The following is a 13615-nucleotide window of genomic DNA, read 5'->3' on the forward strand; positions in this document are numbered from 1 at the left end:
CCGGTCAGTGGTGTCCAAACTTTTTGGCGTGCATGTCAAAATCGGTAAGTTACAGTGAGCCCCTAGAGCCATTTTTGCCCTCGGTCCAGCAAAACAAATTTTGTTTAAAGCCACAAAAGTTACACATCCCTTTGAGACAAGAGCTTATTTTTATAATATACTACAGGAAATTTGTTTAATTGTTTTGTATTTATTAAAGATCAACAGTTATTATTTAACCAGCAGTATTTTTATGTATTTTTTATTTTCTTCAATTGCACATTTGATTTTTATAGCAAATTACATCAAAAATGATGAAACAGCAACCTATTGACAAAAGATACTTTATTTATCTATAGTAAAATATTCTATACAGCATTAGTTTCTTCCTTTCAGGAAATGTTATGCACATATTGCAGAACTAATTCCATCCTAAAGCTAGCCATTTTAAATAACCTTTATATTTAGAAACATTGACCAATTTCCCCACGCATTTTTGGTCTAAGTTTTTAAGAGCCAAAACAGAATGTGTAATCAGCACACACACACAGAGGTTTTTTTCCGTTTCCAAAGTGAGCAAACCCTGTTCCGCTAATAAACACACAATAGCAAGACATTTTTATTTTGACCATTTAAGACAAATATAAATATCCCTATATTTTTCAGATACTGCACAATAAGGGGTTGGTAAAGGGGGATCTGGAGTTTTTAATAGGAGAGTCCAATGAAATTTGCGCCAATGAAACAAATAATAGTAATATACATATGAAGGACTTACTGATCTCAGGCTGTAATTGGTAAAAAGAAAAAAGTGAAATGCATGCTACTGACTGGTAACTAACTGCTTTTAATGATTCAACAAATATCAAACAAGAAGCTCAAACTAAGCTGATATAAACTACAGAAAATCCCTTTACCAGAGTGGAAAAAAATAACATAGTAAATCATCTTGGACCTTCCTTGGACCCTCATCTTTTGTCTTGTTATCAGTATTAATATTTCAGTTACTAATACTATATAAATAGAATGGTATCTGTTTTTAATTTTGAATAAAACTGTATCTTTGTTTAATTTGTTTATATAACATCACACATATTGTTCAGAAAAATAAAGAAATTATTCTGTGATAGTTTTTTGCATTTATGATGAATTGCTATGGTTTATTTCTCTTTATTACTGCACGTTTAAACAATCCAGAGCTGTATGTTTTGAATCAGGACAGAAAGTGTGGTAGACAAGAGAGTGGCTCATTTTTGAACTTAGCTTGTAGATGTGTTAAATTTGCTCAGTTTATTGTGCAAAACCTTTTTCTATCAGCAGAGAACCCAAACACCAAACCATGGTGCTTGTTTCCCCCATGCACCCTCCTCCTACAAATAGTGAGTCAAATAATTTGTATCTGACTTAGAATGTGCCTAGGAGGATGGGCCTCCATGTCCTTAAAAACAGCAGCGCCCCAACTACAGGTCGTTCAAGAGTGAGCGACAAAGACTCCTGGATAGGTGTTGAAACTTTTTCAGAAAGAACTGAACAAAAATTTGGTTGCCTCCGATTTAAGCTTGTTTGCTGTTGCGATGACCTGGAAAACTGAGAATTTGCACAGTCTTTGGTTCTACACTTAATGTCATATTTTGAATACTGAAAAAGGGCTGCTACAAAATCGACACAACACACCACTCTGTCAGTTCTTACTTCCTCAACTCACTGCAAATCCTACAATAACCATCGTCATCTCTGCTGCTTACACTGAAATCTGGTCAGGTAATCTTTTCCCAATACTTATATTCATTGTTGATATGTACTCCTATTTCCACCTTATCTTCCTCATCCTGGGACCATCTGTATAACTATCTAAATACCTGTAATATTTGCTTCCTATAACTTCTACCTACCACTTTCTTTAGTTCTATCATATTTAAATCTCTCAGTTTTTGAAAACAGCCAAATTGGGATATTACTAATTCGTGTAGAGTAGTTAAACCATTTATTCTATATTTTCTTAATTACATTACAAGTCCTTTAGAAAGTATTCACACTGATTAAACTTTGGTGTATTTCTTTTGTGACAAATTGACACAAAGCAGCACAGCATTGCAAAGGGAAGGTTTTCTTTTTCAAATTTTGATTTTTTGGAGAATTTCTCTACCAAGCAAAAGCGATAAAACAATCATTTCCAAAAAGTATGAGACACCTGAATATGTTATTTCATATAAAAGTAAGGGTGAAAAAAAGAAAACAAGGCTGATCAAAAGGTCAATCCTTTAAAACTGAAGAGGCATGTAATTCCAAATTCTGCCACAGTGTAACCAGTAATTTATTAAAAAAAGTTCATTTTTAGTTTTTGGAAAATGACAAAAATATGTTACAATGACAGTTAACATTTAATCAAATAGAACCCATACTGTTCTGGGAAATGACCCTCTTTAGAACAACAGTCATTTTATAACAAAAGTAGTGCGCCGTATATTTTCTCACTGACTATTAATCCCCTAATGGTGGCCCAGACCTACTCTAAATCTCAGCCTGCAGCAACACTTGGCCAACCAGACATCTCAGCAAATTCCTAAATGTAGTGAAAGCTCAGTGTTAAGCAAATATTCTCACTGTGTTCAAAAAACATAAATAAAAATACAATAAAAAAACAACAATGACCAAAGAATGACTAAAAATCTCCAACAGTTCAGTCAAGACTTAAGTAAGTAAGTAAGTAAGTAAGTAAGTAAGTAAGTAAGTAAGCTTTATTTGTATAGTGCTTTTCACAGACACAAAGTCACAAAGTGCCAGACAGTAATAAAACCATACAATATAAGACAATACAAACAGGACAATACAAGAAGTGGCAATTGGGTCAGTTAGTACAGGAATGCTTGTTTAAACAAGTAGGTTTTAATCTATAAAGTTCAGAGAACGCAGCCGGAGAAGAAGTTCGTTCCATAGTCGAGGAGCAGCAGCTTCAAAAGAACGGTCGCCCCTAGTTTTAAAACAGGTTTGTGGAACCATGAACAGGTTCTGTCCAGATAACCTCAGACTCTGAGGCGAGCTGTAGGGCCTAATTAGGTCACAGGTGTAGGTAGGAGCCTGCTGATGTAGGGCTCACTGCAGATCTAATCCTTGTTAGGAGTGAAAGGCCAACCATGAAACCCACAGCACTCATTGGTATAAATTGGATTCTACCAAATGACTTTAGTTTGCAATCAACTTCCTTAGCCCGCTCTGGGGTCCAACTCATAAAAAAGAAAAATTGCTTGGAATCAAAACGTCTTTAAAATGAAACTCTGTTAGTATTGCAAACCTGTCTGCAGTGAAACCCCATTTTCAAATTATGTCCTGTCACGAACCACTATCCTTGATTCATAATATAAACATTGCTTATTCTTTTTCTTCTTTGAGATTTTCCAGTTCATTATATTGTGGGATCGCCATAGCTCTGTGATAATCTCAAAGTCTTATTTCTACATGATGTACACAATGACAAGCGATCAGCTGTTTGGACAACCATACATCCAGGTCTATCTTGAGCTCCTGTCCACTGTAAAAGTATGGAAACTTTTTTTCACACACTACAAGTGGCTTTGGTCCCCATTATACTTTTCAGCTTTCAGGTCTCTCTTGCTCCCAAAAACCATACATGTATATTTCATGACAAAGGTGCTGCCCCAGTTGTTGATACCACCACATTCGTAGACTCCATCCTTCCACCTTTTACGACTCCTACAGTCTCAATGGTAACATTGTGGTCGGCAGCACTTTGGACCTGTACACAAATAGAATAATGGAATCAGATCAAAGTGAGATTCCTTCAGTCTGTCAGTAACTGAATATTGGTTGTATTTATTTGGTGAGGATTTTCAGTGTAATTATTATTGTCCACACAACCCTTCCTGTAGGAAGGGGGGCAAGAATTGCAAAAGTAAGAAAGCGTTTGCCATAGTAAACAACTACGGTAAACAGAAGTCCTTCAAAGTAGGTAGTTTGTAAAAATAAAAATAAAAATCTAAAACAACCCCCCCCCCCTTATATTCTGTAGTTTTCCCACAAGTTACCTAATGTTTGGTGTTGTCTATAAGGATTGCCTTCTTGTCGCCCGTTTAGTGAACCTATTATTAACAGCATTCACAAACTTATTATGAATTTGAATTTATTTACTTTGCCGTTATAATCTTTGTCATTAATAGCTTTTTTACTTCAACAGGCACTCCTAAAAAAACAGCTGTAAAATGTGTGTGCACAAATCTATGTTTCATACAGGAGTGAGAGAGATGTGACTTTTCTGTGTGTGTTTATTAGAAGGAGTGTGTGCAGAGGGCTAATGGGTAATGCCACAGTGGCCGATTCAGACAAGGACTGACAGGCTCACCAGCGGTGTCCCAGAGCAGACATCTTTCCAGCAAAGTAAAGCGGTAAGAGATTTAGCATTTTCACTTCCCATTTGAACAAATCAGTGGAGATAAACAAGATGATGATACTGGCATTAGGTTTTAGTTTTGGTGTGAATGTGAGCAAGAAATGTAGAAAGAGGGATGTCTTTCTAAAAAACATTGTGCTGGGATGAAAACTTTTTTGAGTGATGTCCTCGGCTCTCCGGTGTTGACACTCTTTTGCGATTTACACTGTCTGAACATTTTACGCTTTTATTAAAAAAATTACATGGCAGGATGGTTCACGCGAACTATTTTCATCTCTCCTCAGGATTTTCAGCAGCTTGCGAAGAAGTTGCACGTTTTCCACCATTTCTCGTCACTAGCATGCTGATCTTGCTGAATTAGTTCCTGCTTAACTAGGGAATTTCAAATGAATGACCTTGTTCATGTCAGACAACATGGTCTCAGTGCTGCTGATGGAAAACGATCATGAGGAATGATAATGTGGGCAATCCATGCCATCAGATGACTCTGAAACAGCAACAGCTGTGGAACTATTCTCCACACAGAGGCAAACACAAAATAAAAACTATGAAACAATGAATGAAAGCAAATATAAAATAAATACAATTATTTGAAAAAAATCTAATTTCTGTTCCCAATTTGAATAAGAGAAGACCCAGGTTCTTGATTAACTATTTTAGTACTAGATCTATTTTGACACAAAGATATTTAATTAAAATCTATATTTTAAAATAATATTTTATACAGATATGAACGTTTCCTCTGTGCACAAAATTATTTTCTGTTCAAAGATAAAAAAAAGTTCTTACATCTGCTGTTCTTTTAAATATTTTAGTAATATTGAGCTGGGTCAAATTCTTTTCAAAATGCTATTATACAAGGAGATTTCTGTTTATTTCTCCACATGTTAATTTAGTAAAACAATGACATTATTGAAGACTAAAACATATTGATGAGAGCTTATGTAAAAATAATCCAAAATTAGCAGGGAGTCGTCTTAGGCATCGGTATTACCCCCGTACTAAAAGAAATCGTTACCACACAGGAGGTTCTCCACAGCTGTGGTACTTTCCTCTGCATCAGACTGATAAAGATGTGCCCCATGATGCCACACAGCTCATCCACACAGCACCTCAGGATCCTGAAGTTATGGCCACCTGCTGGCTAGTCAAACCCCAGAAAGTGCTCATTCAGCTCATTTACTGTTATGGAAATATATAATCAGTTTTTGTATTAATCATGTATTTTTATAAAGCAGTAAGCAAAACCTAAGTTTAAACTACTATTGTTAAACTTTGTGGCCTGGAGTGCACATAGTATGGAGTCTGCAGGGTCACTCACAGGGGATACCAGGGCATGTAAGGGTCACATGATGTTTTATGGTTGGTAAGCTTCATGAAGGTTTATGGCTTAAAAGCTTTTTTTTTTAAATTGTTCTTTAGTGTTTATCTTGGTAAACTCCTAAAAACATCTGGCAATTGTAATCAAATATATGTATATTCCAAGTGTTTTGTCTGATAATTTGACAATTTGATAATTGTTGTCTTCCTTTGCTGCTGAATTTACAAACCGGGTGAGCGGGCCTCAGTGATAGATTTATCTGATGATAGCCAAAAAACAAAAGGTGTCTTGAAACAGGCCTCCTTTAGATGACAAGGTTCAAAATGTCAACAAACCATCATGGTTATGATAAGTAATTACTGGATTTTTATCCTCCTTTTAAACATTTTTAAAATGATTGCTTCATTGAATGGAGACATCTTAACAATCAAGGTTTGATGCCATTAGGGAGCAATATTTAAACATAAGAAAGATAGTGGATTATTTTTAGGTTCTTTATGTTTCTAAATTATCAGAATAGGATAATCAACTTAAATAAGTTCATCATCCCACCCTCTTTGGAGTCCTTGGAGGGGGTACTGAAGAGTGCCCCTCCTGGGGACTCTCTCGTTCTTCTAGGGGACTTCAAAGCTCACGTGGGCAATGACAGTGAAACCTGGAGAGACATGGTTGGGAGGAATGGCCCACCTGATCTGAACTGGAGTGGTGTTCTGTTGTTGGACTTCTGTGCCCGTCATGGCTTGTCCATCACGAACACCATGTTCAAGCATAAGGGTGTCCATATGTGCTCTTGGCACCAGGACACTATAGGTCGTAGTTCAATGATCGACTTTGTTGTCATTTAAACTGACCTGCGGCCGTATGTCTTGGACACTCGGGTGAAGAGAGGAGCTGAGCTCTCCACCGACCACTACCTGGTGGTGAGTTGGCTCCGATGGTGGGGGAGGAAGCCAGTCAGACCTGGCAGGCCCAAACGTATTGTGAGGGTTTGCTGGGAATGTCTGGCAGAGTCCCCCGTGAGACGGAGCTTTAACTCCCACCTTCGGGAGAGCTTTGAACACGTCCCAAGGGAAGCGGGGGACATTGAGTCTGAATGGACCGTGTTCCGTGCCTCTATTGTTGAGGCGGCTAGTCATAGCTGTGGCTGCAAGGTTGTCGCTGCATGTCGCGGCGGCAACCTTCGAACACGTTGGTGGACACCAGCGGTGAGGGAAGCCATCAAGCTGAAGAAGGAGTCCTACAGGGCTTTTTTGGCTTGTGGGACTCCGGAAGCAGCTGATGTGTACCGGCAGTCAAAGCCGCAGGCGGCTCGGTTGGTTGCTGAGGCAAAAACTCGGGCGTGGGAAGAGTTCGGAGAGGCCATGGAGAAATACTTACGTACGGCTTCGAAGCGATTCTGGTCCACTATCCGGCGTCTCAGGAGGGGGAAGCAGTGCAGTACCAACACTGTTTATAGTGGGGGTGGTGTGCTGCTGACCTCGACTTGGGACGTGGTGAGTCGGTGGGCAGAATACTTCGAAGACCTCCTTAATCCCACCAACACGTCTTCCATCGCGGAAGCAGAGCCTGAGGACTCTGGGTCGGGTTCTCCCATCTCTGGTGCTGAGGTTGCCGAGATTGTTAAAAAGCTCCTCGGTGGCAAGGCCCCGGGGGTGGATAAGATTCGCCCTGAATACCTTAAAGTTCTGGACTCAGAGTAGAGCCGCTGCTCCTCCACGTCGAGATGAGCCAGTGGAGGTGGCTCGGGCATCTGGTCAGGATGCCTCCTGGACGCCTCCCTGGTTAGGTGTTCCGGGCACGTCCCACCGGGAGGAGGCCCAGGGGATAACCCAGGACACGACACGACACTGTGGCCCAAGTGGGTGGGGAAAGGGATGTATGGGCCTCCCTACTGAAGGCCCAAACAGGAGCTACCCCCGCGACCCGACCCTGGATAAGCAGAAGACGATGGATGGATGGATAAGTTGATTATCTTTAGACTTATTTTTTTTCTTCAGTGTCATTTTCAAATATAAAACGTTTTTCTGTCCCATTTATCATAAATCTTAACGGGTGCTATCTGCCATTTGGATGTATATTCATCTTAAATGATCAGAATAAGGATTTCCTGAAAAATTATTTGCGGGAAAGGATCGGTTAAAGCCGGTTTGTGTTCAACTACTATATAAGACTGAGCTTTTGCATACTGTTGTCAGATTAGAACTAAACCCCCTTGTCAATCCTTCTCTATTTTGGGTTAAAGCTCAGACTAGCTAGGGTTCTAAAGACCTCTGAATCTAACGAGTATTAGCCTGTTTAGAGTTCCTGTGAGACCTTTTTAGCTAGATAAGTTGGACACGACCAATCTACTAACCACCTTCGTCCTAGGACCACACCCTGTTTCAGTGGACAGGTAAGACAACCTAATAGCCCGAACCCACCTAATTCGTTAACGGTAGCGCCTACTTTTATACAACAGCACTTGTGGATCGATACATTTTTTAGAAACTCAAAAGTCCCTAAGGGTGTTGTTTAAAGTTTTGGCTACAGGCAACCTTTTAAGACCTCCTAAATAATTTTAGAAACATGTACAATGTCTGTTTTACAACCACTGAAGAACTCAAATAACTGTTGACTCAATAACTGAATGTCTACAACTTCTAATACAATTTTATTTGCTTCTTTACTTAGTATGCTTTAGCAGGGAATTAGCAACAGCATTAAGCAATTTAACAAATCACAAATTAAAATGTAATCAACTTCCTCACTCTTATCTAAGGCTGCTTACTAATGTGTTCAGGAGAGGCTTTTAAATTTAGAGGAGCAGACTGACCCAAACTGCAGACAAAGTCCCAAAGTGTCTTTGATTTGTGGATGAAGGACTTGGTCAGACGAGTAACTTTCCTGCTCTCGATGGCAACCCTGATGTCCCATTATTGTCTCACTCACAAAGACTCTGCCTCTGCTTTGATGCCAGTGTCCGAGATTCGTCTCTTCTGCTCGACAAGTTGGTTCAGCCTCAGAACTGACATCCCGTGGGTGCGACTCCCATCTCTGGAACATTCAGGTGGTTTTCATCGACCAGTTCAAAACCACAGCGTTTCTTGTACTTGTAGATCGTTGGCCACGAATTGTGGAAAAACACGAAAAAGTGGGTAACTCGACTTAGTCCCGGTGGTTCTCAGAGACAGGGGCACCGTGTTCTTCCCTTGGCTCGTTGATCTTCTTTCCGTCTTGGGTCTTCTTTCTTCTGTTCTGTGTTGCGTGTCTTCTGAGATAAGGACTGAGCCCCGAACACCCAAATGATCTCTTCTTTATGTGGTGAGAGAACCGTTGGAAGGTTGCAAAGCTTCGAACCACCCCCCTTTACTGAACAACAGTACAAAGTCTCTTATTTCCTCTTAAACCCGGGCAGCAAGTCGGTTGAACAAAAGGTCTTGTTCCCCTTCTTCTGAGCCACAGGTGGGCCACTTCCTCTTTCTTGGCAGATATCCTGTAACAGCTGCAATCTCTTTCCAACTGTCGCTATCCCCCATAAAACCTCCAGTAACTCTTAGTGCCTGGTATCTACGAGAGCTTGAATGAATTTATTGCTTTTGAGTGAGTTTGCAAACCCCATCCCATCTCAAATCCAAGCCACAGTTTAGTGATTAGATTTTAGGTAACGTTTACTGCTTTAAGAAAAATACACGATTAACAAAAAAATTATTATATATTTCCATAACAGAATGTAGCCATTAATACAAATTCTGGTATCCTGAGTAAAATAGTTCAATATTTGAATATGTAGTGGATAAGAAGTTCAAACAAATAGTCAATGGCAGATGAAATGGAAATCTACTTGTTACATCCACTAATAACTGGATACATTACCCTGATAATTTTGCTAAGTACTTGATAAGTAGTTGTTGGACCAGGGGTCTGCATCCAATGGTTCCAGAACCATGGTAGGCTCTTTAGGAATGACCCTTTTCAACTTAAAAAATATTATACATTGACCCTTTTCAATATTATACATGGGAGAAATATTTTTTAGATTTAAAAGGTAAAAAAGCTCATTCTGAATTGTTGTTTTTTCATGCCTTCATTTTCCATAAATATGTAAAGTACAAAATGTACTTTTGAGTAAACTACAACAGGGTTGCATAGGTGTTTTTTTTTTGTTCTAGACTTATTTTATTCATTAAGAATCCGGGTAAAGATGGCTCTTTGGATTGTAAAGGTTGTTGAAACCTGAGATACATTATTGTAGTTAGTATGCAGAGATATATCTTACAGGTTTTACTTAAGAAAAAAAGGTTTCACGGGATGTATTTTGTTGTCAAACGGTACTTGTTACAATCAGGTTTCTTTCCTGCAACGCTTGATGCTAATACCTGAATGTTTGTTTATGATCTTGTTGCTCGAGCTCACAGAGGATCAAGAAAATTAGAAGATGAAGAGGTGAATTTAACAGTACTTAAACACCCACTTTACCAATAGATCCTACCGAAATAGGTTTTGGTATGTAATTGAACTTTCTACTGCCATCTATCATGTAATGTCAATATATTGTATTATTTTTTAAAAACTGAAGTTTTTTTCAGCAATATGAAAACTGCAGAGTGGTCATATTTATCGCTCTGCTGTCTAAATGATATAAATTACCCCTAGAATTGACCTATTACCCATGCTTTATTCAAAGGTGATCAATGAAGAGCTTTTGTTACGCGATGTCTGATGTGTGTGTTATTATTTACTTATTAAGAGAAAATAAGGTTTCAAAACATATGGTAAGAGATATACAATAAATAGGCTAATCTTAATTTTCTGCCAAAGCAATTGAGACTTATCGATAAAGGTGGCCTAAATACTTAATTTTAGTCTTAGTAAATTATCTGCAAATGTAAGAATAAAAAAACTTGAGTGGGGTCTTTACACCCCTTATCCCCCATTGCCTGTGGTGTCGTGGGACAAATTAGTCTATGTCAGTGTATGTGTGTGTGTGTGTGTGTGTGTGTTGACACAGTATGGAGTTGGAGTAGGTGATTACATAGACCCTTTGTGAGAAAGAAGCAATTACTGGCCAAAAGAACTCTGTGTTTAAGGAAAAAAGCTGTTAGAATGGTGTCTGTATGTGTTAAAACAAATATATATTATACAGAATGATCCGGCAAGATTCTCTGAATAAAAACTTGGAGGGAATGAGCTAGTAATACAGGAAAATCGAACAACAGAGAACCATGTATCCATGGAAAGGGGCTGATAATTGGGTGCGTAACATTTGCCTGAATTTAAAACTGAATTTGATAAATTATTGCTTGCCAGTTAGAATGCTGCAGTTCAGGATATCAGCTCTGGAGCTGTGTGAGTGTTGGAGGAGGGGTTTACTACATCTTATAAAAAGAGCTTGCTTTCTTTTGAAACGCAGAATGCACGTTTGCAAAGCTATGTGTAGTTCCCTCCTTGCAAGATTAATTTCCCCCTGACAATTACCATATTAAATAATTTACACACATGCATACATCACTTGGGTTGTACCCTCTACACCAGTTATTAACCTCTGTTGTTTGATCATAACATTTTTGGTAATCTATTTCTATTGTAATGCTATTTAAGGTTGGAGGCTAATTCATTAAACAGATGCTGAGTCAAACCAGAGACGCATTCCTTTGGGGTCAGGAGGTAAGGGAAGCCAGTATTTTTTCACATCTACATCTGCTGGAAAAAAAAGTAAACTATGATAAAAGTGTTTCTGTTAAATGATCTCATTTGATGAGATGTTACCTGTGATATTTGACCTTTGCTATAACACCAGGGACTTTTTCAGTCATTAAAGTCACAATCAATTAAGGCTGATATTATATTCTTACAGCCACAAAGCTCAAAGCCGCAAAAGCACCATTCCTCAAACTTGACTGGATTCTGTCATTATGTCTCCAGTTTCCCTGCTAATATTCCAATTATTTGCATGTTTTTATGATGCAAGACTTTACAATACAAATAACATTTGCTGCTGTTTTTTTGTGATACTAATGGGATTTTCAAGCCATCCACAAAAATATATATTTTTTAATAGTTTAATAATAATAATAATAATAATAATAATATTGAGTTTAACTGCCAACAAATGCTTTTCCAAGTTAATATGTGTCTAACTTTTCAGGCTTTTCATGTATTTTCAGGTTCCTAAATCACTCTCTGGAACAGCAGAAGATCATTTCCTGAGACCAACTTTACATCATGTTTGTCCCAAAATCACCAGATAAGACACCGTCCCAAATCAGCCATTTGGGAACCCATGGCACCCAGCACTATGGTTCAGTCCCATCCTTCTCCCAGCACTCTGGATGTGTACAACATTGTAGCTCTCATAGAATATCTTCAGTCAATAACAGTTTGGAGGGCGAGTCTCTGGAGTACAGTGAGTCAGACCATCTGCTCTCCAATGAGCTCCGGAATGGGCCCAGGTTCAGCAGATCCATCAGCGCCAAGGATGCAAGAGGTTCAAGTGGACCCACAGAATCAGTGTGTTCCATGGTGCTGCAGATTCTGGTGCCGTTTGTATTGGCTGGGCTAGGGACGGTTTCTGCTGGGGTTCTGCTTGATTTTGTGCAGGTGAGGAAACCACAGATTAATGCAGATAAACGTTCAGACAATAACAGAAACATAAAGTTAGTCAAAAGCAGGATTCAGGAAACTACACGACAGAACTCTGGGAAAAATAAAAGGATTTGAAATAAGGACTTTTTGGGAAAACACCAGGAGGAAACTATTCTCTTGGAGAAAGAAGGTCTCTGCTGCACTTAGATTAATAAAGTGATGAGATTAAAAGATTACCCAAGGTAGAACTTAATACACACCCCAACACTCATTCATTTTATTTTTAGCTGTTAGCTGAAAATAAAAACACAGCCAATAATTGTCTATTTCAGTTATCGTCTGGAGTCTACGATCCGATTAAGTTGTTTTCTGTGTTTTTGTGGCAGGGCTGGGATGTGTTCCAGGAGATCACCGAGCTCTACATTCTGGTTCCTGCTGTTTTAGGCATGAAGGGGAACCTTGAAATGACTCTGGCATCAAGGCTGTCAACTGCTGTGAGTCATTTGAATGTAAACAAGCCAACAGAGTGAGGCGGCAGCGATCAAAAACTCAGCTCTGGTCAGAGATTTACATACATAAAGGTCATGAATGCTATATGAATTTTGAGCTTTTAGTGATATATTTGAATAGTTTGTTTTATTCTGTTTAAAATAATCCTTAAGACGTAGCAGCACTACAGCAACTGCCAAGCAAGGTGGAGTTACCATCATGCTGAAGGTTGTTGAAGCCGTCTTGCTTCCCCAGTCCGTTTGATTCGTGTGCAGGACTTAGTTGAGTGCAACAAAACTCAGCCAGGAAACAGAATTCAGTTTCACCTTTGCAAAGGGAGAGGAGATGCACCAGCCAATGTCTGTGACCATCAACTCTGCTCTCCTCCTTGTGCAGGCTCATTTTATATGGAGCGATGTTGGTGCATTCTGATTGAGCGCGCAGGAACCAATCCGAGCGCGCAGTGACAATCCCACCGTTATGTTTAGTAATTTCTGCCAAAAGTTGCAGCACTTTGATTTAATCCATCTGAATGCAGTGTTTGTAAGCCATGCTCTGATTGGATGGAAAGAAACCTGTCTGTGATTGGCAGGTGAGGTGGACAGTTTTTGAAGTCGCCAGGCAGCGCAGAGACAGAGTCGAGCGAGAGGAGAAACAGCCCAGCGAGTGCAAAGCTGGTGTTGAGCGTGGAATGAGCAGGTCGAGTGTGCGAGCAAAGAAGGAACTGAGTGCGAGGACAGTGGATTGAGAAGAGTTTTTCAGAGTTCAGCGCACGCCAGACCGGTTTTGAGCACGCGTGTGTTGTGTTACTGTGCGCTCGAATTGGTTTTCTGCTCGCTCAATCAGAAGGCACAAATATC

The 13615-nt window shown here is 39.3% G+C and overlaps 1 protein-coding gene across 2 annotated transcripts in view; it reads left to right on the plus strand.

The window, feature by feature from the left end:
* The first annotated feature begins 4266 nt into the window (after positions 1–4266).
* slc41a2a (solute carrier family 41 member 2a) overlaps positions 4267–13615 on the plus strand; it is a 48768-nt gene continuing 39419 nt past the window's right edge. Inside the window, exons 1-4 of one of the 2 annotated variants that reach the window (XM_036151897.1) lie at positions 4267–4379; positions 11283–11348; positions 11849–12281; positions 12653–12760. In XM_036151897.1, coding sequence (XP_036007790.1) covers positions 11907–12281; positions 12653–12760 — 483 coding nt within the window. In that variant the 5' untranslated portion in view covers positions 4267–4379; positions 11283–11348; positions 11849–11906. The remainder of the gene's footprint in view (positions 4380–11282; positions 11349–11848; positions 12282–12652; positions 12761–13615) is intronic. The other variant, XM_036151904.1, reaches the window with a different exon arrangement.

The sequence above is a fragment of the Fundulus heteroclitus genome, chromosome 2 (assembly GCF_011125445.2).
Source record: "Fundulus heteroclitus isolate FHET01 chromosome 2, MU-UCD_Fhet_4.1, whole genome shotgun sequence".
Lineage (NCBI taxonomy): Eukaryota > Metazoa > Chordata > Actinopteri > Cyprinodontiformes > Fundulidae > Fundulus > Fundulus heteroclitus.